This window comes from Branchiostoma belcheri, unplaced genomic scaffold, assembly GCF_001625305.1.
Source record: "Branchiostoma belcheri isolate BF01 breed outbred unplaced genomic scaffold, Haploidv18h27 scaffold15, whole genome shotgun sequence".
Classification (NCBI taxonomy): domain Eukaryota; kingdom Metazoa; phylum Chordata; class Leptocardii; order Amphioxiformes; family Branchiostomatidae; genus Branchiostoma; species Branchiostoma belcheri.
In genome coordinates, this window is record NW_017802935.1 from 3,328,766 (window position 1) to 3,355,171 (window position 26,406).

Genomic DNA, 26,406 nt, shown 5'->3' on the forward strand with positions numbered 1-26,406 from the left:
TCCAGCAGGTGTTCAGTCCAAGGCTCCGCCTCTTTTACGTCATTCAGCGAGGCAGAACAAAGGATTGGCCAAGAGGGCATGATGGGGAGGAGTCAAAGTTCATGGACTGAGTCGCCTGGAGGCAATCCAGTTGAAGAACCGGTTCTGTCCAGTGAGCCCAGATCTTGAAAAGTCAAGAATCGCCCGGCGACATTTTGGGGCGCTGTCCACCGTTTTTCTCACATTTTCCCGGAGATCGACCAGAAATGTCGGAGAAGCCACCCTAGACACACGACTGAGACCAGGTAAGAACTTCTCTGGAGTATTCTGAGAAATATTCAAGTACGAAAACTTTTACAAGACACAGAAATTACTGAATGAATGAACATCACAGGAAAGATAATTATGGGTGGGTCTGTTGCACGATAGGTCGTAATACTGTGGGGAAAAAAACATGGGGGGAAAACATATTTGCTGTTAACTGTGTGACAGTTTTTTCCTTTATATTTAACATATACTGACCTTGCCTCTTGCTCTAGTTTTCTACCATGTTTTTGTTTGCCCCATTACTTTAAGGGCAAGGGCAGATAATTCTTTGCTTAAGTTTGTTGTCACATGGAAGAGTTTGTTTATAATCTGACAACTTAAATGTTTGACTCGCATTGACCAAGTTGGACTATAGATTACAAGATTGGAAAAACTTATTAGTTGGTACGTACATGAAGTATGAATATTGTGAAGTATTTACCTTGAATTTCCTGTTTGTCTCAGTTTTAGTTGAGTTAGACTAGACTACATTGATTAAGTTACACAGCCTTTCCTTCTACTTGTGCAGTAGTTTAAGGAAGTCATTTCATTCATGCGGTTTTCCTGCTTTTAGTACTCTGGTGTACATGTAGGTTAGACACCCAGGTAGGACATTACAAGTTGATGAATGCTCTGAGGATGCAGACATTTCAAACAATAGCATCCACTATCTTCTATCACTGACTTCCATAAAGTAACATAGCGGATGCTTAGTCACCGATGAAAGATAGCAGATCTGAAACGGCCAACTCTTCAGAGAATTTATCCAGTTGCATGCTGCCCTGATTTATTTTCTATCACATTTTATAGTTATTGTACTTTTTTTATATTTTGTAGAAGTACATTTTCCATGTATGTTACCTTCAGGTGTTGATATATAATGTATCAACATTGACCTTTAAACCACCAGTACTGGATAAATTTGGGTGTTAACTTTCCTAATAAGGAATATAGGAAATACCTTTTACATTACATTGCTCCTATTTTATCTACTACTAAAATGATTCAGAAAAAATCTAGAATGGGGGCAAGAGACGATAATTAGCACTAATTGCTTTTAAATCTTAGAAAAAGCTGGACTCAAAGGTCACATTATGATCAAAAGGCCATATATTCACTGTAGGTCAACCAAATAAGGCACTTGCTGAATGAAACAACTGCTTTTAACTAATTTAAGGTTTTCTCAAAAACTTGAAAAAGTTACACACAAGTCAAGATGTTGCATCATCCCCGCAACCAGTTGTGTGGCAAGTACATGGCCACCAGAATAAGCAAGATCTGAAGTTCTCTGAACTCATAAAATCCTTGACAAAAGGTCATGTTTCTTACAGCCAAATGAACCAAATGATTTGAATGCACTGCTTTCATCAATGATAGCGTCTTTAACTTAACCCAGTGAGGCAGGGCCACGGGAAGTTATTCATGCTTAGATGTATAGCCATTCATGTGGAACTTGTATGACATTCATTTTATCGATATTAAGACTCGCTCAATTTGTAAAAAAAATTAAGGTAAAACATAAGAAGCTGTATTGGCTTAAACCCTAAAAAATTGTTTTGATGTAAGTAAGGTCAAATTAGAAGGATAAAAATTAAGTCAGAGCATTGTTGGGACTGTAACTGTTTTGTACATGAAGTACATTGTAGACTAAGTACCAAGTTCCATGGTTGTACAAATTTCAGCTCTCTTGTGGGGAAAAAGAATCATCGTAGATTCACATCGACGGTCATTTCTTTCATGGCCTCACTGAAAGTCGTTTGACAAAAGGCATTGTATCAAATAATGTGATATAAACTAAAAATTTAACAACTCCAAGTTATAACAGCCACTTTGGAATTATAAGTACAGGTAATATGTGTCATCTTTTGATGTGACCTACAACTAAGAGACTCATGAGATAAAATCTTAATCCGGGTTGTAAGGAGAGAGTTTTTCTTTCTGTGAATCACCCATTATTACTACGGCCTGCACCCACATGATCTCCAAGCAGATCCCTTTCGGTGGAAAAAGACAGTATCAAATTGGCCAGGCAGTATCCATTAGCCAGAGAAGGTCGCTGGCCACCGATTGGTGGGATTAGCGAAAAAAAAAAACGGCCATATATAAAAAGCTAACGATCATTCCCCCACAACCTCTGCTTGGAGAGTAGCACCTACATACCTCATGTAGTTGGGCTTTGAACTATGCGAACAATGCTGATATTCAAGCCAGTAACTACAAAAGGAAATACCATTCAGATTCAATCCCTGCGATCCTTTAATTTTAATCCTCTCCATCAATCCTTACTTCCGCCTGAAACAGTAATTTTTTGTCAGAGCTAGCAGCAGGTGGTACTATACAAAATCCTCTTAGCATAGTTTGGACTTATAGGTCATATGTTTAGGAGAAAGGTGCATTTTCTCTGTGCAACCATGTAAAAAATTGTCTCATCCCCGCTTTGAGAAGCCGAAATGATCAGACACATTGTTCTTTGTTAGATGTCACACGAGAGTTGGCATGTGAGTGTGTGCTTTTAACCTTCTCCCCTGCTGCCTTGCCCCATAACCAATACAAATTTGGTGACAAAGACAGTAGCAGGCTGAAGGTTAAGGTGACCAAGAGAACACCTGCTTGATCCTGAGCTGAGGCAACAGTCAAAGTTGAGGTGTCCCGTGGCGTTGGGTGGCGTAGTGGTAGAGCATTTGACCCAGGTTCGATCCCGAGTTGTACAGTAGAATTTTGTACTATTCATACACGAATGTCTCCCGTCGTAAACCTAAGGCACAACAAGTGTAACATTGGGGGGTTTATAGGTGCTACCAAGTGACCCGGCCAAGGGGTCGAGACCTTATATATTAGCCGAATCGTTAGGCTTAGAGCGTCGGCATGTGGACTGGTGCCCGGGTTTGGTCGTGGGTTCGTTTTTAATACCAGGCCTGGGACCAGGGGTTTCTTTCTGTTTCTACTGCTCGCCTCTGTTTCTTACAGTGCTTCCCACGCCGGGAATCGAACCCGGGCCTTGGCGGTGAGAGCGCCAAATCCTAATTCCTCAGCCGGGTCAGTTGGTAGCACCTATAAACCCCCCACTGTTACACAACTAAAGTAATGCCGACCCCTACTCATGGTGCACAAATTTGTCTATAATTGCCCCCATTACTCTGTTGTGTTATTAAGTGCTTGGTTTTATGTTGTTGTAACACTTTTGTTCCTGTCAATGTTTCACTCAACTCTAAAGTTAATAAAACCTTTGGGTCAAGGTGCAGTTTTATTTACTGCAAATTGTCCTGCATTTGTAAGTGGGGAAGATAATATAATTATATAATTGTTGTCAGAATTTTATAACTGAAGTAAAATGCTGTGTTGGTTCCAGAGGCACATTGTTGTTCCTTGCTTGAATGTTCTCAGTAAACTGCATGATTGCACAAAAAGTAAATCTTGTGTCAAGCTTTGCCAAATTTTTGCATTTCCAGCATTCGGCCTGATCTTTTTTATTTTTCCTGATCTGTGTCCAATCACACAGCAAGTACTCCTTAATATTTCCGAAATACTATGTGAGGAACGACCACGTTAAAATAGAAGGGTCAAGATGCAACCACAAATCAATCAATGTGAACTTTCCAGAGACAAAAAAGTCGACAGAGCCATTCTCAGCCCCAAGGCGGTGCGGAAACAGGCCAAAAGGGTCAGAGTTTATTCTCGTTCACGCGGCGTCCCACCCATCAGAAGACACGAGATTCTTCCTCACACTTCTGGTGTGACAACTGAACTTTAAAGTTGATACAGGTTTTATTAACAGTCAATTTAACAAGGTAAAGAATCATGGCTCAAATCTACAAGTAGATATAGGATCTGGCTCTGTCCCAATCTAGTTTTTTGTCACACTTTGAAGCTTTAGTAGTGTAAAGAGAGCTGTCTTCTAAGCACGTGCCTGGAGAAAATGGGCAGTACGTCAAAAGGGTGTTGTACATGTATTTGAAGGACGTTTCACACTGGGGGGCATTGCAACATGGAGACAAAGGTCAAGAGATCAAACACTCGCCGTCGCTTACAGACCACTCTCAAATCTCGCATTATGTTTATCTCATTTTTCTATTCCTATATGAGTATGAATGAAAAATAAAGAACCATTTTACAGTTCAGCCATCTAAAAAAAGATACGAAAAACACTACTGGTTAAAGAGGGCAGTCCATGATTGCTTGCGTGACAACTGACGCAGTACTTTTCATGAGTAATTAAATCGATTAAACAATTTCGGGCAAATTGGGCAAATCGTTCTCTTTTTTGTTTAACAGTATTCCCCATTGCTAATGCCCTTTGCCAATGTTTGGAATCTTTCAATGTTAAATCTGCAATACATGAACACAATGTGCAATTATAGTTGTAAGAATCCTGAACCATCAATTTGTCAGATATGTACTAGATAGTCTAGATAAATAGCACCTAGAATTCCAGACAATTACGGTGAAATATGGCCTATTTTCTACTTCAGTGGTTTGCTTCTCTATTTTTCATTATTTGCAGCATTGCACCCTTAATACTCTAATCGAAGGTTAACATACAAGTGCCATATTCAGCAACCATTTCAAGAAAATGATCTCCTCTACACTACCAGTGATAATGAATTGGCAACTAAGTGACAACTGTTTAGTCTTTTTCGCATGCACATTTGATGAGAGTTGAGTTAAGGTACAACAATGTCTTCTATTAAACCACCTGACCCGTGTGGTAAATGACTTTTCGGAAATGTCAACATTGATCTCCACTCAAAATTTTCAGACTAATATACATTTTTCTCAGATAATGCTATATGACTCTTGCCATGGCAAACAATGTACAGTTTGTATATGTGCACTGTAATAGAATTTCACCACTAACTTGAGAACTTTTCAACAGCTTTTGAAGCATTAGTTTTGAGTGTAGGCCTGACATAATTGCAGTGATTAAGTCTAGGTTTTCCACTACTTGCACATGTCTGAGGTTTCCTTTGTTCAGCCATAACAAGAGTGACAACGGCTCCAGGCACTTATCTCTCTCAAGGCAACATTTACCTTTCAAGATCATAAATTTTGTAACATTTCAAAGGCTGGAATCTACTTGCTTTGACAGGAAAACGTCATGAAAAAACAGAATACTATTATCTATGTCTTGACCACTAAGTATTTTGGATTGTGTTTCATAATTTATAGTTTACCCTCAAAACTTGTCAGAATATCTTTTAAATTACATCTTATTATAGTTACTCATTCAAGTCAAATCAGTTTGCTTCCGTACAATGTCATGTAGGTGTTACAACTGTACTTTTCACTAAATACAATCATCCTTAAAATATACGGCAGAAAGCTACAAAAATGAAAGTCTATACTGCTATTACATTGCAGGTGATATTACATGAAAGAACTTGTTACTGTATTAATTTGCCCAGTCAAGGTTTTCTTTTGTCGGCTGTGTCCCTCAATGTAGGTCTTGCCCTCCTGAGGTCACTGGCCACTGACCCCAAGTGCTAAGTGATTCTGTCAAAAGAATCAAAGGCCTTTTTCATAACTGCCAACATGAAACAGTTGTCTCCATTGTGTATTCAGCATTGTCTGTTTTATTCTATACATGGGACTCATTGTGTATTGATAGAATACTACTCATTACTAGTAACAATGAATATTAAAGTCTTGTGTCCCTAAGAGCAAAATACAATTAAGTACTTCTAAGAGTTATTCTTGCAATTTACAGTGCCATCCGTTGTCTCCCTATATTCTAGTCTACTACTGTTCATTGGTTATGTAATTGAATCATCATCAGTAGATCTATATCTATACATAATTATTTCAGCGAGTTGTTGCAAACAAGTGGTTTCTATCCAGCTTTCTTGGCATTTGAGAGGTGCGCACTTGTGGAACTTGTTGCCACCAAGTACAGTTGGGCAACTCTTGCAATTAAATGTACAAAGATATGTGTGTAACATTTAGTCGTTCGGTGTGATATAGCTAGCTGCTGCTGCCCCGCATGCCTGCGAAGCTGGTGTGTTACGCCGAAGGGCGGTTATGCTGGCTATACAGATACAGATACAGAAAGAAAGGCCATGGTGTGTTTCTCATGAAATGTTGTGTTGTCTTTTAGAATTGTTCATGTAGGAAGGTAACAAGTACGACAGAAGGCCATAGAACATCCGGCCGTATGGTGAAGCCAGGTGTATTGTGGATGACGATTCTGGTGGCAATTTGCTTCCGGGACGTGAGCAGCAGGGCTGATGGTGAGTACAGAACGAGGAGGCGTTTGACAATGTCCCAGGGCCTGAGAACCAGTGCTGTTTCCACCAGTACTGTATAATACATGTGTTTCAAAGACAAAGCAGATTTTCAAGTACAAGCAATTCACAGTCATCTTAGACTGGTACTTTGTTGGTCAATACAAAGTTTGTACTTTTACACTTACATTCCAATACTTATTGAAGACAGACAAGTCAAAGTTGTTTCATCGAAGTCAGTAAACCTACAGCTAATACACAGTATACTGAATCTCTTTGCTCGTTTGTTGACCTTTTACTTTAGTGGCATACAGTATTACTTATGAGGTTTCAGCAAGCATGAGTGCATGCAATACTGTAACAGCAATCTGGCTTCTAGGGAAGGTAAATATACATGTTGAAATGTCAAATTTGACCTTAGATATGGCAATTTAAGATTGTGCCCTTTTCCATGAATGCTTCTGACACTTCATTTAAGCAATTTCAATTCTGCAAAGATTATGATTTGATGACTTTTCGTACCTCGTATATTTTTATGTTTATTCAAATATTCCCCAGGTAATGGCTCCAAAGGATCTAAGGAAGAGAAACCAACTAATACAGGCAGAAGTACGACCACGTCATCTGAATTATGGACACCGTATTCGGTATGCCTTTGTCTGTTGTTCCAGCTTTTCTGGTTCTTATTACTCCCTAGCCTTATCTTCTAAGGCTTTGATTTTAATACAGGTACATACATGTTAGCCTGATCGCTTTACGGTTGCATCCAGAGGGGCCACTAAAGCTGTGGACGGCAGAGTTTGCGTTACACAGACAACATACATGTACACTGTCCTTTATTTTAGCAGGGGGGACTGTATAGCCAAATCAGCACCACGGACAGACACCGGGGCAGAGGAAGGACAAAAGGACAGAATGAGCTGTTATTGTCATATGCACCATCAACTGAGAGAACTGTTAGGAAGATTGTGTCAAGTACAAGATCCAAATCAACAAAGGTAATGAGAAACTTCAAGTGTAAGCTGAGTTTGCACATAAATTATGAAAGCCAAACAAGCCAAATTAACCATTCTCTACCAGGCTTCAAATTAACAAATGCTACTCCATTAGCAGACTAACTATCCTGGCATGTTATCTATTTGGCCAATTTCTACTCTTTCCAGCTTCCTCTGAAGCCTGGTAAATGCTTCAAATTATCTGTTTACTTTCAGGAATTTTCAGTGAACAAATTAAACAATAATGAATACAGCCTTTTGTAGATCACAAACATTGTCTTATCATAAAAGCTTATAAATGATACAGCAAACAACATGTATAAAATTGTACTTTGCTCAGGACACTGATCCCCTTGTAACTCAGTATAGTGTACTTTGACTACAGTATGACATTGCTAGAAGCATTGTTGCTTTTCATTGTCTCCATTCTTTATCTTTGCCAAGAACATTTGGCTTAAAGGTATGACATATCAAAAGCTAAATGCAGGGAACCCTTTTACCACTCTTTACCACTTTTCTGCATGGGTAACAATGTCAATATGATAACCCCGGTGCCTTCATGCATTTCATCTCAACAGTCAAGCATTTGCTTTTGGTGGATTTGGTGCCGTCTTCACACTCCAACAAGACCTCAAAACAACTTTATTCACACATCACATATATACAGCTACATGTATGTCCATATTACTAACTCTCTCTAGTTCTAACTCTCGATTTTGTTGTTTTTGATTTTGTTATGACTAACAAACACAAAGACACACATCTCTACATACATTGTATTTCAACATATTGCATCTGTATCCACATATTCTCCTTCACAAAACAAGACATAAACAAACACAACAACACTGTTCAATAGTAAAGAAGTACACCGGTGAACTGTCCTTGTTTAGATGATAACCTTTTGATATTGACAGAATCTATCACACAAACCAGATATTCACTAGTCTTTCAAAACTCACACCACACGGTTGCTACTGGTTATACCAAACCTGTCAACCCAGACCCGTACCCTCTGTCAATGGAACTTGGTGCAAGACTATTCAAAAGACTTCGTCGATCTTGGTGCCCCTGCAATCTAATCAAGGAATCCCCTGGTGGTGTGGAACACTGTTTCGGGCAAAAAAAAAACTTACTACACTTTCTCATCCGGGAATTTTACTGTTATCAACCTCAGGGAATAAGGCGGGTGCTCTTGAATCCTTCCTCAGAACAGGCGTTCTCACTCCCACCAGTGATGTTCAATTCTTCTCCTCTGTGTGTTTTGACCTACAGCGACTGCCCACAGACATCCCCACTACTACAGCAACGGGGCTGATCTTGACGAACACAACTGACAGAACATTACCGCATGTATCAATCCGTCCAACTAACCCGCCCAACAAAATTGACTCCGGCCTTGGTGCTATAGTGTCGAGAAAGGGTGCTGATTTCACAACTCAGGAGTGGAAGGAATCTGCACAAGTTTTTGAAAAGAGCAGCGGTTTGGAAACAACGAGTGAAGTGCCAAAAGCAGAGTTCACCGCGGTGAACGTGAAGGTGCCAAAAACACAGGAGGACTTGGATGATTCTTTGTCCTTGTCCTCATCAATGGTTGTTACTTCTCAGTCTTCAACCACTGTTGCAATCTCTGACAAGACTGCAAACACAAGAACTAACATGGCATCTGCACGTTCCCATGTTCAGAGCACTTCCACTGGTCAATCTGAGGATGCTGAATACCCCTTCTCCTCTGAGCCAACTGTGCCACTTTCATACAAACCTGGTGAAATTGACACCACAGTGAAATTATCTACAGTATCCCCCACAACAGAAGATACAAGCTTGGTCCCTACACTAGGATCCACTTTTAAACCAGTTCCTACCCTACTTCCTACACAAGAAGATACTACCATTGAAGCAAGTCGCTCCCCAACCGAAACCACAGATGGCCAAATCAACAGTGTGGTTCCAACTACAGAAGTGATAACTTCTCAGTTTGCTTCAACTGGCCCTGCTCAGCTCAGCACTGCCACAGAAGACAGAGAATATTTGACCTCCACTTATTTTGATCCTTTCATTCAGCCACTGTCTACTGAACCCGAGCAGTTTCTACCGGAAACAGACATCAACAGTGAAACGACGTTGGTGAGCACCATAGGCATAACTCTTGAAACTACTACTTCAACAAACACACCACTGCATTCCATACAACCTGCAATCACAGAATCCACAACTAATGGAGAAATGATGTCAACACCGGATCAAATAACTGTGATCCCCACTTTGGAAGACTCTACCACTTATCCAGCCATCTTTCCAACAACAGAATATACCGGTGCAGTTGAAAGAACTACACAAGGCTTTTATACTGTCAACCCCACTCAAGATGACACAACAGCCAACCAATCTGTAGAATTGACAACTGGTCTATTGGATGGTTCTACATCTGATCATATAACCTTAGTCCCTACACTAGAAGACACTAGTCCTAATCTAGCCATTGAAACATCTTACTCTACAACAGAAGAATCCACATCTGCAGTATTTACCATTCTCTCAACTCCCGTAGACACCGCTGTAACAGTTGATCATGCCATTGACACAACTGACATAGGTTCCACACTTAAGCCACTTTTTACCCTACTGCCTACACTGGAAGATACTACCAGTGAAACAGACCCAACTAAAACAATAGATGGCCAAATTACCAGTGTGGTTCCAACCACTGAAGAGATGACTTCTCAGCTTGCTGCAACTGAAAGGCATGACACAGATCTAGAGCAAACATCTTCAGCTAACCCTGCTTCAACCAAAGATAGAAACGATCTGACCTCTACAACTCCTTACTTATCATCCACATATTTTGATCCATTTGTACAGCCACTGTCTACTGAACAGATTCTACCATTGACAGATATCAACAGTGAAACACCTACAGTGAGCACTGCAAGCCTAACTCCAGTAACCACTACTTCAGAAAACACACATGTCTTCCCTCTTCTCTCCACCCAACCTCTCATCACCGAAACTATAACTGATGGAGAAATGATGTCAGCATCTACAACATTTGATCAAGTAACCTTGGTCCCCACATTAGAAGACACTACAAATGATCCACCCATCAAAACACCCAGCATTACGACAAGAGAATCCACACTTTCCGGTTTTCCCACATCTTACGACTCAACTGTTGACACGACTGGGGGAACCACAAATGACTATAATATCATCATCCCCACCCAAGATGAAACAACAACTGACCAGTCCATAGAAACAACATATGGTCTATTGGATGGCTCAACAGCAGATCACATAACCTTAGTCCCTACACTAGAAGACACGACCACTAATTCAGCCATTCAAGCGTTTGACTCTACGATAAAAGAATCCAGCTCTGCAGCAATTTCTTCTATTTCAACTCCAGAAGACACCACTGTTGATCAAACGACTATTTCAAGCAACATAGTCTCCACATTTGAACCATTTACCCTTGTTCCTATTCTAAAAGACACCACCATTGAACCAAATTTCTACCCAACTGGAACCGATGGCCAAATTGACATTGTGATTCCAACCACAGAAGAGCCGACAACTTCTCACCCCTTCACGACAGAAAGAACCAGCACTAACCAACGTAGTTCTACTGTAGAAGGAGAAACAACATCTTCCCGTGCCTCTCACATCACCCCAGTATCACCCTTTACTGATAACACATTTGTTCCGTCCCGATCAGTGACAGATTCTCAAAATGCAATTAGTACTACTCCGTCCATTTTAGAGACCTCTGATGCAGAAGAGAAAAGCAGCCAAGTGACTTTCACAACTTTTCCTAGTAGTAGACATCACTCTACTCAGCCAACTGCAACTAAACTTGCTCCAGAAGTCAGCACTGATGTACTAACCACACCAAGGCACTCCAAAGCAGATGCTACAACCATACCGTTCACATCTCCGATATCCTTGAGTGAGATATCAAGAACAGACCCAACTTCTCCAACAACCATCACTCCAACAGACGTGAGTCTCCAAACTGCAAGCTTAGCTATTCTGAAAACTTTGACAACCTTTGGTGCTATAATAATAACTCCAACATCTGACGCAACAGCTACAAGCTACCCACAGTCTACTTCTCTATCTACCAAGGAGCCAACAGATTCCATAGGCTTACAGAATACATTAAGACATACATCAACAAGTTCTGACAAAGACAGAAGATCTACAAGTGACTACCAGACTGACACAACTGGACAAGCAACCATGGTGACACAATCAAAACTTACACATGACGAACTCTCTTCCACATTTGACACCACACCTAAAAGCACAGATCAGCCTACTGAACAAACTGACAAAAATACTGTTGATGTCACACTACCAAGTACAACTCTACATGTAGGTACATCACGACCAGTTCTCACTACTCATTCTTTAGCTACTGACATGATTTACCAACAGACAACATCAGACAATGAACTAACATCTGAACTAACACTGGACAGAACTTTGCATCACAATCCTCTTTTGACAGTGACAGGTTCACAAATAACTGCTGAGCAAGCTGCAACATACACTGCTCAGACCACTACTGCAACTGATGGACAAATGAGTTCAACATCTGGTCAAATAACCTTGGTCCCCACTCAAGACACTACCATTAGTCCACTCATTAAAACATCCACCTCTGTGACAAAAGAAGTCACCACTACACTTTCCAGCCTTCTTACTCCTGGTGACTCCACTACAAATCATACCACTGACACGACTGATGACTTTAAAACTGTCATCTCTACCCAAGATGACACAACTGGCCATCCTGTAGAAACAACATCTGATCATGATGTTGTAACCTTAGTCCCTACACCAGAAGACATGACCACTAATTCAGACATTGAAACATCTTACTCTGCAATGAAAGAATCCACTTCTGCAACATTTTCCACTTTTGACACAACTGAGGAAACCACAAATGACTTTGATACTCTCTTCTCCACCCAAGACGACACAACAACAGACCATGCAGTAAAAACAACATATGGCCTATTTGATGGATCAACATCTGCTGAACGTATAAAATTAGTCCCAACACTAGAAGACACTACCACGTATCCAGCCATCTTCCCAACAACAGAATATACTGCTGCTAATAGTATTGAGAAAACTACACAAGACTTGAATACCATCAACCCCACCCAAGACGACACAACAACTGAACAATTGGTAGAAACAACTCATGGTCTGTCGGATGGCTCAACATTTGATCATATTACTCTTGTCCCAACACTAGAAGATACGACCAATAATTCACCCATTGAAACATCATACTCTACGATGAAAGAATCCACTTCTTACAACATTTACTACTGCTGCCATTTTTGATACATTAACTCAGGGAACAACAAATGACTTTGATACCGTCATCTCTACCCAAGATGACGCAACAACTGTCCAATCCAAAGAAACAACATACAGCCTATTAGATAACTCAACATTGGATCATGTAACTCTAGTCCCTACACTAGAAGATACAACCACTAACCCAGCCATGGAAACATTTTACTCTACCATAAAAGAATCCACTTACGCAGCAGTTACCACTCCTGACACATTTGAGGAATCCACAGTTGCCTCTATTACCACCATCTCTACCCAAGATGACACAACAGCTGACCATGCAGCAGAAATGACATCTGGTCTATTGGATGGCTCAACATCTAATCATATCACCTTAGTCCCTACACTAGAAGAAACTCCCACACATACACCTATTAGAACACCCAACACTGTGGCAGAGGAATCCACATTTTCCACATTTTCCACACTTTCCAGCCTTGCCACTCCTGATGAGTCCACTACTGATCACTCCATGTACACAACTGAGCGAACAACACATGACTTTGATACTGTCATCCCCACCCAAGGTGACACAACTAACCTTTTGTTCAAAACAACACACGATGTATTAGATGGCTCAACATCTGATCATATAACCTTAGTCCCTACACTAGAAGACTCTACCACCAATCCACCAATTACAACATCCGACACTGTGACAAAAGAATCCACATATTCCAGCCTTGCCACTCCTGATTCCACTACTGATAGCACCATTGACATGACTGAGGGAACCACACAGGACTTAAGTACCATCACCTCTGTCAAGGAGGACACAACAACTGACCATCCTGTAGAAACAACATCTGATCATAATGTTATAACCTTAGTCCCTACACCAGAAGACACGACCACTAATTCAGCCATTGAAGCATCTTACTCTGCAATGAAAGAATCCACTTCTGCAACATTTTCCACTTCTGACACAACTGAGGGAGCCACAAATGACTTTGATACTCTCTTCTCCACCCAAATTGACACAACGACTGACCATCCAGTAGAAACAACATCTGATCATTTAACCATAGTCCCTAGACTAGAAGACACTACCGCTGATAAAACAGATAATCTTTTGACGACCTTTGGTGCTTTTGTAATTCCAACAACTGAGGCAACAACTACAAGCTACCTGCAGTCTACTTCTCTATCTACCAAGGAGCCAACAATTTCCACCAGCTTGCAAAATATGTTGAGACAAACATCAACAAGTTTTGACAAAGACGAAATATCTACAAGTGACTACCAGACTGACACAACTGGACACACAATCACAGTGACACATGACGAACTCTCTTCCACATTTGACACCACACCCATAAGCACAGATCAGCCTACTGAACAAACTGACAAAAATACTATTGATGTTTCACTACCAATTACAGCTCTACATGTAGGTACATCACGACCAGTTCTCACAACTCATTCTTTAACTACTGACATTAACCAACAGACAACATCATACAATGAACTGACATCTAGTGAACAAACTGACAAAAATACTGATACTGGTGCTGTTGATGTCACACTACCAAGTACAACTCTACATTTAGGTACATCACAACCAGTTCTCACAACTCATTCTTTAACGACTGACATGAGCCACAGACAAACAACATCATACAATGAACTAACATCTGAACTTATACTGGGGAGTACTTTGCCTCACAATCATCTTTTGACAGTGACGGGTTTGCAACTAACTTCCTCTGAGCAATCTTCAACTGAGCAATCTTCAACTAGCCCTGCTCAAATTACTACTACTGCAACAGAAGACAGAGACTATTCTACCTCCACAACAACTCCTTACTTATCCTCTACATATTTTGATCCATTTGTTCAGCCATTGTCTACCGAGCCCGAGCAATTTCTACCAGTGACAGATATCAACAGTGAAACACCACCAGTGAGCACCTCTGAAACCACTACATCAGCAAATACGCCTGTCTTCCCTCTACTCTCCACCCAACCTGCTGTCACAGAATCCACTACTGATGGAGAAAGGAATTCAGAGAGCCCAGAGGCAACCGACCGCAGTGAAAGAACTGTGTCTCCTACAGTTACACTTCAACATTCACAAGGATCTTTATCCGTAAGTGCCAAAAGGACTAAAACTTATGTTACCACAGAAATCGTGCCAAAGACAGGTGTCAACACAGACTCTACCACAAGTGACCTGATTACTTCAACTACAGAGAGACCAGAGGCCCAGACAAGTGCAATAACTTCAGCTTACACATCCAGTGAAAAAGCTACAACTAAAACAGTTACCAGTGACCTCCCTGCAACTGAAGCTACTCTGTATTCTGTGACCAAATTGACTCTAGTACTACCAACGACAGAAGAACTAGATGTCAAGACCAGTCAAAGTACTGACTACATGCCTACTATGGACCCTACAGTGGACCCTACTACTGATTTGTATACAGACCAGACAAAAGAACATACAGACATACATATAACACTCTCGAGTACAGAAAAATCAGGTCTCCCGACAGACACTCTAGCTGATACTTCCGGTGAAGGATTGACATTTACCTACTTGCCTACCATAGACCCAACTGTTGACTGGCCAACAGATCTGACTGTTACACTTGAGCCAACGACAGAGGAAAGTGGTGACCAAACTAGTCCAATAACATACACTACCACTGAAGAAACTGTAGTTGACACAGTTACTGATTCTAGAGTAGACCCTGCTAGAGACACTACAACAGACATTTTTATGATACTCCCTACTACAGAAGAACAACAAACCAATGCAATAACTGACACTGCCAGTGAAATACTGACGTTGGACAAAATTACCAGTGACTTACCAACTGTAGAACCTACAACAGCTACACTTTCTGTTATTTCTTCCATACAGACAACCACAGAAGTAGATACCCAGCCATCCAGTGCAATAAGTCACACTTCCAGTGAAAGAACTGCACATAAAGAAATTACCAGTGAATTGCCCAAAGAGGACCCTGCCGTAGAGTCTACAACCAATTTGTTTGTCATTGAACCTACCACAGAAGACTCAGATGTCCAGACTACCACAGTGACAGTAAGCCCCAGTGAAAGATCTACACTTGAAACAACTCGAAACTTGGATACTTCAAACCATTTTGTATACCTTACAACTGACATGTTCATCATTTTTGAACCTACTACTGAGGAGCCAGATTTCTCAATCACAGCGGCTGACTCCAGTGAAAGACTCCCACTAAAAACAAGTAAGATGCCTGCCACAAAAGAAGCAAGCCCAGTAACATCAACTCAGAATCGGAAAACAGTTAACCACCACAAGACAACCACTGTAACTGATTCTAGGAAGGAAACCAGCTCTAGCTCAGATTATACAGCATCCAGCAGATCAGATGCTTCAACAAACACCTTTTCAGATGCTGCAACTACTCAGCAGATGACTACAAACTATGCCGTGGAGACATCTTCCGAAGGCTCACAAGTGGTAATCGGAGTAACCACTGATGGAAGAGCAGATGTCATTTACACTTCTGAGAAGCACAACCTGACAGTCTCGGATACCACAAAACAGCCTTCGCTAACTTCACCAATGACAGATTTAAACAGCCATACTAGAGAGGATACAACTGAAGAAGGCTCAGCTCATTCAACCAGTAACCTCCCGACAACCAATGAAGGAAGGATGACAACCAGGCTTCAACCGGAAGATACAACATATGATACATTCCATACAAATACAATGAGCAAAGCTACAGATAAAAATTTCAAATACACTACAGCTAGTATCAACAGTAATTCTCCAAATGTGTTGTCAACTCTTGGGTATGAAGACGCGACTACAGCAATGCATGGAAACACCATTACAACTGACAGCTATGAACAAAAGAGCGAATTTGCAAGCTCCCACTTTCAAAACCTGGTAGAGTCAACTACTGCCCCCACTGATGCAACTGAGCCAATGACTTCTCAACCATTACTGACAACAGTAGCTAGAATGTCCACATATCCCACATCATCAGCTTTTGAAATAGAATCTACAAGAAGACAGAAAACCACAGATTTACCTGATACCACTAGACTGAGACATACAACAATTGTATCATCTGATTTTCCAACATTAACCTCAAGACAACGAACAACTAGAACCACCCCAACAATGACTGAAGCTTACCGACAATCAGCATTTTCCTTTACCACTCCCACCTCATCAACAGCTTACAGTGACAGAAGTAGCAACGTAGACTTAACGTCATCCACTGTAAAATTCAGCACAGAAGCGTCTTCATCACAGGCAAGTACTGCTTCATTTAGTCACTCCACATATAACGGCATGAGTACAGATACAGACACAATCCACACAGCTGAACAACCAATGTCTACTACATTTACATCAATGACTTCACAGAATTTATTAGACAGAACACTGACAGAGTCTCTTGATATGACGGATCCAGTACAAACTGACTTTACTTCAGACAACACATTTTCTCAAACTACACAACAAGAAACAGGTTTCAGCACAACAATGACTGTTGACAGAACTTCAGATTCATCTACAGTTCACAAGACTGAACAAACTACTCCGCAAACATTTTCTGATAGTGCTAGTACTCCATACCTTAGTTTTTCTCAAGCAACTTTGCAACAGACAACTACTGATTCAACTACATCTCAAAGTACCATTACACAGCAAATGACTCTTGACAGAACTTCAGATTCATCTACCCTTCATAAAATGCAACAAACTTCACCATTAACATATCCTGATGGTACTCCATACCTGACTTCATCTCAAGCAACTTTGCAACAAACAACTACTGATTCAACTACACCTCAAAGTACCATTACACAGCAAATCACTCTTGACAGAACTTCAGATTCATCTACAGTTCACAAAACTGAACGAACTACACAGCAAACATTTTCTGACAGTACTAGTACTCCATACCTTAATTTACATGTATCTCAAGCGACTTTGCAACAAATGACTGATTCAACTACATCTCAAAGTACCATACAAGAAACAACTCTTGACAGAAATTCAGCTTCATCTACCATTCATAAGACTCAACAAACATATCCTGACAGTACTCCATACCTGACTTCATCACAAATGACGTTGCAACAAACTTCTACTGATTCAACTTCATCTCAAAGTACCATTACACAGCAAACGACTCTTGACAGAACTACAGATTCATCTACAGTTCACAAAACACAACAAACTACACCACTAACATATTCTGACGGTACTCCATTCCTGACTTCATCTCAAATAACTTTGCAACAAACAACTACTGATCCAACTACATCTCAAAGTACCATTATACAGCAAACGACTCTTGACAGAACAGATTCATCTACCATTCACAAGACTCAACATACTGACAGCACTCCATACAAGACTTTATCTAAAATAATGTTGCAACAAACAACTGCTTCATCTACATCTCAAACCGCCACACAGCAAATGACCGTGGACAGAAGTTCAGATACAACAGTGCACAAAACTGTTGCACGGGGGACAAGTCATGACATTACTGTTGACCCTGCCATAGACTTAACAACTGACTTGACTTTTGTACTACCAACCACTGAAGACTCTGGTACCCAAACCAATGCAGTAACTGACACTGCCAGTGAAATCCCTAGTACAAGCACCTACTCGCCTACTATAGACCTACTAACTGCCGACTATTCAACTGATGACCTGACTCCCTCACAACAAAGTACAAAAGGGTTAGGTGGCCACACAAACGCAGCAACATACAGGACTACACTGACTGATTACAGAACTACTGTGGACACTGACACTACGACTGACCCGACTATGGCAAACCCTACAAGATCAGACTTAGATGTCCTGACCAATGCAATAACCAACTCTGTCAGTAAAAGATCGACCTTAAACCAAATTACCAGTGATTTACCAACAGTACCCTCAACTGTAGACTCAACAATAGTTACTGTTCTATCTTCCGTGCAGTCTACCACAGGAGAGGTAGATACCCACCCGTCCAGTGCAGTAACCTCCAAGGAAAGAACTACTTATAAAGAGATTACCAGTGAATTTCCCAAAGTAGACCCTGCTGCAACTGACCTGATTGTCATACAACCCACCACAGAAGAGGCAGGTCTCCAGACCACTACTACAGTAAGTCACAGTTTCAGTGAAATGTCTACATCTAAGAAAACAACTGGTAACTTGGCTACTTTAAACCCTACTGTAGGCTATACAACTGACCTGACAACAGACCCATATGACACAATTGCTGCCACATCCCAGGAAAGATTTAACAGAAGTACAAATGACTTGCCCACTGTAGAATTTAAATCTGCATCTCAATCTACTATACAGCATACAACGCTTGACAGCGCAATGTCAGATTCAACAGTTCACAAAAGTGACGCTCAACAAAAAGGTCATGGCACCACAGTAGATACAACTCTTGAAACAACTAAAAAAATGACTCTATTCCAAACCAACTCACAAGAAATAGCTCATAATAGTACCGTAGATGCAACTGTGTTTCGACCAACCACGCAAGAAAAACTTCTTTATAACACGTCTTCATACATGTACACTGCTTCTAACACCACAGTTCTTGACACTACTCCTTACCAACTTTTTTCTCCAAACACCTTGATAGAAACAGTTCCTTACAGCTCAGTAGATGCAACTGCACCTCTGACTTCTGTCACGATGGTAGATGAATCTTCTCCATACATGGTCACACAGCCTTCTACTCTTCAAACAACTCTTGCTGCCATAGAAGGTCCATCTTCAGTTCAAAACAGCTTGCAACAAACAGTTGCTAATCATTCTCCACAAATATCTACAAGCAAAGTCGTGCAGCAGACAGCACCAGATGACTTTACAACAGACATTATGGGACACCAGACCGTCTCAGAACATACTGTTTTTAGTGTTTCAACACACACCACTTTTCCTAAGACTACTGCTCTACAGACTAGCACAGCTCAAAGCAGTTTTCTACGAACACTTGTTGACTTGACTACAGCTCAAAGTAGCCTGCAACGCACAATTTATGACTCCACTGAAGACTTCTTGACAAGTGTATCTAAAGCTCCAACAAGACAAACAGACCATAGCACAACACCAGACTCAAACGATTTTGATGGTGGGACCACTTTTACAACTGTAGCAGCTCATAGCACTTCTTCACATGCAACAGCAACTGCATTTCAGAGTACTGAGCAACAGACAATGACTGAGCAACTGACAATGACTGAGCAACAGACAATGACTGAGCAACTGACAATGACTGAGCAACAGACAATGACTAAGCAACTGTCAATGACAGAGCAACAAACAATGACTAAGCAGCAGACAATGACTGAGCAAAGAACAATGACTTACACTGCTCTAACCCCAACAGTATCTTCAACTGATTTACAGGAAACTGTTGTGGACAGTACAGCAAAGACAATGACGTTTGAAAGTAGCACGCAACGACATGTCCTTGACACTGCTTCAGACCCAACTGTATCTCAATACACTATGCAACAGACAGAGCCTTACACTACTCCAGACAAAACTACGGAAAACCTCTCATCTCACAGCACACAACTGGTAGGCACAGATTATCGGCAATATAATTATGATAATAACAGTTGTAAGTTTATTGCAACTTTCAAGTACATGTAACATAGATACAATTATGATGAAGTAGTTCCTACAGTATACTATATAGCAATATGATATTTCTAAGATATACATATTACATATAGCTTTGTGGGGTTTGACTTCTTATAGCAAACCACAACTTATCTACAACACCATGTTAAAAAAATGAGCACTTCATACATTCGTAAGATGTATGAAACAAATTTGATATCTATTTCTCTGTAGGGACCTACAGCAGAGGCAACATCACTAAAAGAAATGACAGAGGAAACAGCTACCCCAAAAACAGATGGAACATTAGGCAAAATGACTTCAGCTTCAACTTCAACAATGAAAGTCTCAACTTCATCTAGTGTACAGCAGAAGACAACACAGACAGGGACTGAAGAAGCTTCCAGTGTTACATCTGTAGAGGGTACACCAACTGCAACAACTGTGACAGCAACAGTTTCAGATGCAGGGAAAATGACTGTGTCTGAACATTTATCAAAAGGAACAAAGCAAGATTGGGTATCAATGACAACTAGATCAACCCTCGGGACAAGGTCTAGAATACAGCAAGAGAGCACAGGGTCAACAATATCAAATGTGAAAACAACGCCAATGTCCTCAGTGTCTAAGACACCTCCATCTACACTTGCCCCAAGTCCCACCACCCATCTGTCTTCTACATCACAATTAGTATCCACTTTGTCTCAAACGACATTGCCTTTGCCTTCAAGTACATCACAGATAGTTGCATCCTCATCTGCAGCAAAATCTGCTACATTGACCACAGTGTATTCCACAAAGCTAACTAGGGCATCCATGGAGACTACAGTTCCACTAACTTCCTCAACTGATGCATCACAGTTGACAACCAAAGTAAGAGAAATTGAAGAATCAACCCTACTGACAGGTCCCATCCAGAAATCTTCATCCGCATCAGAAATCCCATCTACACCTACAACTGTGTTTGATACAACTCAGACATTTCCCTCAACAGCAGCTCGAAAAGAAACAACTCAGAGAACTCAAAGTACACAGACCATATCATCTGCCAATAGAACAACAGAAGAACTTTCAAGAGCGACAAAAACTTCATCACTATCAAGTATTGTTACAGCATCATCCTCAACTTTGAGAACGTTAACCCCTTCTGGCCCCAGTACATCATCTGGTCATGAAACATCTTCATATTTCCATTCAACCTCAAAAGCCCCTGACAGTAGTTCTAGGATTCAAACAACGACATCAGAGACAACTACAGATAGTTCATTGCCAAATATGCAAACAGAATCTGTTCTGCAGTCTACAGCTTTTGCAAAAGAAGCCACCTCATCAATGGCAAACTTAACAGTGTCTAGAGAGCCAACACTGTCTACAAGTCCTAAAGAACAGAGTTCTCATGGGTTATCTACAAAACCGGCTCAAGATTTGTCCTCTTCCCGATGGACAACAGGGCTACAAAATGAATCAACCAATCCATTACCAACTACACCAGTTAGCGTGCATGAATCATCTTCACCAGAACACACAACCCCAACAAGGCAAACACAGAACTCTATGACACAAACAGTCTCTCTTCAGTGGACATCGTCAATGCCATCTTCTGTCAAGACGTCTGCATCACGAAAAACAGTCTTGGTAGATTCCACTCCTAGTACATCTACTGACTTGCCACCAGGGTCATCAACTTTTGATGCACCATCAAGATCAAGCTCTACTAGAATTCCGTCATCTTTGGCTGAGTCAGAGCCTTCCAGTACGTTTCAACCCATGACAGTTCAACATCAGACTTCCCAAGCCAAAACAAAGATGCCAATTGCTCAATCAACTATGACAAGTTTACCATCAGCCCCATCATCTGATTGGAGCACAGATGAGCTGACAACAACAAAATCATCAACAGAGGGTAAGTGTCCTACAAATGTACAGTCCTGTACTTCACTTCCATTTTGTCTGTATCTGTTGCATTGCACTCAAAGGATTTTATTAAGTACTTATTTTTAGTGTGTTAGAAATACATGTGCTAGCACAAAGTGTGTTTCTGCATTTACAGGTACATGTCCTTTTATTGTTTTAGCCCTTCTTACAACTATGCCACTACTTCCCAACACATCTACTGCACAAATAGCAACTCTACCTTCCGACTCATCTTCTTCACAAACCACACCTTTAGGAACAACACGACAATTACCGACGTCGAAATTATTGACTGAGACATGGACAACAACAACAGCCCAACTAACCACCGCACCCACAATAATTTCAACTGAGCAATCATCCCTAGATTCATCAACAACAAAAACAGCATCACCGTCCTCCTCAATCTCCACATTTCAAACAGGAAGACTAGAAAAATCAACAGATGTAGAAACAACTCTGCAACCTGACACAACAGCTAGGACATTAACTACGCTTCCTGCAATGACTTCTGAGCAATTTTCATCAACACTTCTGCCATCTGACTCAACAACAGCTAGGACATTATCTACGCTTTATGCAATGCCTTTAGAGCAAGGTTCTACAACTGTAGAAAAGTCTACACTTCTGCAACTTGATTCTACAACAGCTAAGACATTGAGTACTCTTTCTGCAACGCCTTCAGAGCAAGGTACTACAACTGTGGAAAGGTCTACACTTCTGCAACTTGATTCTACAACAGCTAGGACATTAACTACGCTTCCTGCAACAACTTCTGAGCAATTTTCAACTGTAGAATTAGAAGCATCAACACTTCTGCAACCCGCCTCAACAGCTAGGACATTACCTACGCTTCCTGCAACAACTTCTGAGCAATTTTCAACAACTGTAGAAGCATCAACAGTGCTGCAATCTGACTTACCAACAGCTAGGAAATTATCTATGCTTCCTGCAATGACCTCTGAGCAATGTTCAACAACGGTAGATGCATCAACAGTTCTGCAATCTGATTCTACAACAGCTAGGACATTAACTATGCTTTCTGTAGCGCCTTCTGAGCAAGGCTCTACAACTGTGTCAAAATCCACAATTCCTGAAACTGATACAACTCCCAACATGTCAAGTATGCTTGCTACAACACTTTTTGAACAAGACTCTGCAACAGTTACTGTCAAAACAACAATGTCCCCACAGCCTGAAACAACAAATTTAAATTCCAACACATTAGGTAAAGTTGGTTCTACAACTGTTAAAAAATCTACCTTGCTACAACCTGACATGGCAACGTCTAATAGGTTACGTACCCTCGTGACAACAACTTCCCAACAAGGTTCTACAACTCTAGACCATTCAACACTTCCTCATCCGGAGGAAGTAACATCTAACAAATTGCATACACTGGACCAAGATGCAACAATATCTGAAACATTAAGTTCCCTTTTGACAACAACTTTTGAGCAAGATTCTTCAACTGAAGAGCATTCATCACTCCCAGAAACAGATGCAACAACGTCTTATGCATTAAGTACGCTTCAAACAACGACTTTTAAAACTTCAGTGCCTCCTCAACTTAATACAACTCCCAACACATCAAGTACTTTCGCGTCTACAGATTTTGAGCAGGACTCTACAACTGTAGAAACATCAGTACCCCCACAAGATACAACAACTGTGAGCACGCTGGGCTCAATTGTCACGACTGCTTTTGAGCAAGATTCAACAGCATTTGATACAACCATGATCCCAGAACCAACCACAACAGCACCGCGCACACTTCTGACAACATCTTTCCAGCAAAGATCAACAGTTTCAAAGAAATCAACACTTCCACAACCAGACACATCAACGCTGTCCATCACAACTAAACTTGAGGCTACTTCTGTGGAGCAAAAAGACTCCACAACTTCACAACAAGATGCAACGAGGCTGCAAATATCAAGTACACAATCGGATACAGCAATGTCCCCCACATTACATACATTAGTGACAACACCTTTTGGAGTTGTCTTCAGAGCAAACATCAACAGCTTCAGAAACATCTCTGTTCCAACAAGTTGACACAACAATGTCAGCCATAGGTAGTTCCCTCATAACTACACCTTTTGAGCAAAGTTCTACTACCAAAAAAGCATCACTGTTGTCACAGCCAGGCTCAACTACATCTAACATATTAACTACCCTTGTGCCAACGCCACTAGAGCAAGGCTCTACAGCTCTGCATACAACAGTCTCTCCACAATTTGACACAACAGCTATGACAACAGCTTTGGAGCGAAGTCAAACAGCTCTTGAATCTACAATGCCTCCAGAAACTGACACCACAACAACATTGAGCCCAGTTGAAACGCCTTTTGAAAGCTCAACTACACAAAGGACATCAGTGTTTCCACAGTTGGACACAACAGTGTCCAGCACATTAACTACATCTGTGACAATGCCTTCAGAGGAAGCTTCTTCAACTGTTTCTCCTCAACCTGGCACAACAGTGACATTGGTAACAATGCCTTTGGATCAAAGTTCAACTACACTTGAAACTACAATGCTTCCACAAACTGACACCTCAATGTCCAGCACATTCTCTACAGTTGTTACAACACCTTCTAATGAAGCTTCTACGGTTGTAGCTACAGAATTTACACAGCCTTGGACCAGCACATCACATACGCCCTTCCCAACAACCTTGGAGCAAGACTCTTCTACAACAGTTGAAACAACATTTAAACAGCCTGATGCCACAACAGCTGGCACACTAAGTACACTTACATCAACGTCTTTCCAGCAAGATTCTACACTTCTAGAAACTACGCCTGCACAGTCTGAAACAACAGCATTCAGCACAGTAACTTTACCCGTGACAACATCTTTTGAGCAAGTGTCTACAAGTCCGGATGTATCAACATTTCCAAAGCCCAACACATCAACCTCAAGCACAATAAGTTCCCTTCTTTACAATTTTTTTTGAGCAAGATACAAGAACGGTTCCACAATCTGACACTACAATTTCCACCAGACTTAGTTCTACCATGACACCGTTTGAGCAAAGTTCAACTAAAGCAATTCAAGAGACTTCAGCGCCTCCACAGTCTGATACAACACCATCCAGCACATTAACTACACTTGTGACTACGCCTTTGGAGCAAGATACCTCAACTGAACAAACATCTGATTCAAGCTCACATCAACCCTATGCAACAGTGCCCAGTACGTTAGACACACTGGTGACAACTCGTTTTGAGGAAACATCAACAGCTTCAGAAACAACTATGGTCCCAAAATCTGAAACAACAGCAGTTGAAACAACATCTTCTGATCGACATTCTACAGTTTCAGAAACAAAATCTACACATTCTGAAACAGAAACAGCCAGCACAATGACACATTTTCCGACAACAACGTTTCTACAACCAGACACAACTTTGTCAAGCATTGAGACGACACCTTTTGAAAATGTTTCTGAAACTGGTGAAACATCAACGCTTCCACAGATTGAGACGACAATGTCTACCTCATTGTTTGCACTTTCAACAACGTCAGACAAGCGGGACCACACAACATCAACATTTCAACAGGCAGACACAGCAACATCCCAACCATCAAGTACTCGTGTGACGATGCCTCTTGATTCTACATTTCTGGGGACATCAACGCGCCCACAGCCAGGTACAGCAACATCTATGCCTTTGAGTTCACCTTTGTCAACCCCTTTTTGAACACCATTCAACAGCTTTTATAACAACGATGACTAAAAACCCACACAACAGCATCCAGAAAACTAACTACAGTGATGACAACAGATTTCGAACAAGGTTCTTCAAGTCCACACACATCAATGCCCTTTCAACAAGAAACATCAACCTCCAACACTGTTCTGACAACACCTTTTGAGCAGACATTGCCAGCTTCACAAACATTGATGCTCTCGCAAGCTGACACAACAACCTCTAGCTACTTTACTATGCCTATTGAGCAGGAGTCTACAACTAAACAACCAACAACTAATGTAGCCACTTCT

General features: G+C 41.0%; 3 protein-coding genes across 3 annotated transcripts; all 3 read left to right on the forward strand.

Annotated features, from left to right (window-relative positions):
- Nucleotides 1-33: 33 nt before the first annotated feature.
- LOC109465219 (mucin-2-like) lies at nt 34-21,448 on the forward strand. The gene is made up of 9 exons (XM_019762363.1): nt 34-284; nt 6,377-6,509; nt 7,062-7,150; nt 7,349-7,501; nt 8,774-11,497; nt 14,712-14,960; nt 18,828-18,995; nt 20,715-20,904; nt 21,399-21,448. Exons 2-9 carry the CDS (start codon nt 6,434-6,436, stop codon nt 21,446-21,448), a joined length of 3,699 nt encoding a protein of 1,232 aa, XP_019617922.1. The 5' UTR covers nt 34-284; nt 6,377-6,433.
- A 581-nt stretch (nt 21,449-22,029) lies between these two features.
- Nucleotides 22,030-24,479, forward strand: LOC109465313 (mucin-5AC-like). The gene is made up of 2 exons (XM_019762513.1): nt 22,030-22,383; nt 22,555-24,479. The coding sequence occupies exons 1-2, from the start codon at nt 22,035-22,037 to the stop codon at nt 24,450-24,452; spliced, it is 2,247 nt and encodes a 748-aa protein (XP_019618072.1). The 5' UTR covers nt 22,030-22,034; the 3' UTR covers nt 24,453-24,479.
- LOC109465329 (mucin-5AC-like) lies at nt 24,460-25,464 on the forward strand. Its single transcript, XM_019762539.1, has one exon. It carries the CDS (start codon nt 24,460-24,462, stop codon nt 25,354-25,356), a length of 897 nt encoding a protein of 298 aa, XP_019618098.1. The 3' UTR covers nt 25,357-25,464.
- Nucleotides 25,465-26,406: the final 942 nt, after the last annotated feature.

What these genes read in the sequence shown, in the direction of transcription:
- LOC109465329 (XM_019762539.1), top strand. Translation starts at nt 24,460, where the DNA reads ATGTCAGCCATAGGTAGTTCCCTCATAACTACACCTTTTGAGCAAAGT.
- LOC109465313 (XM_019762513.1), top strand. Translation starts at nt 22,035, where the DNA reads ATGACACAAACAGTCTCTCTTCAGTGGACATCGTCAATGCCATCTTCT. An exon ending in AACAAAATCATCAACAGAGG is followed by an intron (nt 22,384 to 22,554) that starts GTAAGTGTCCTA and finishes TTATTGTTTTAG; the next exon opens with CCCTTCTTACAACTATGCCA.
- LOC109465219 (XM_019762363.1), top strand. Translation starts at nt 6,434, where the DNA reads ATGGTGAAGCCAGGTGTATTGTGGATGACGATTCTGGTGGCAATTTGC. An exon ending in CGTGAGCAGCAGGGCTGATG is followed by an intron (nt 6,510 to 7,061) that starts GTGAGTACAGAA and finishes AATATTCCCCAG; the next exon opens with GTAATGGCTCCAAAGGATCT. An exon ending in CAACCATCACTCCAACAGAC is followed by an intron (nt 11,498 to 14,711) that starts GTGAGTCTCCAA and finishes CCATTTGTTCAG; the next exon opens with CCATTGTCTACCGAGCCCGA.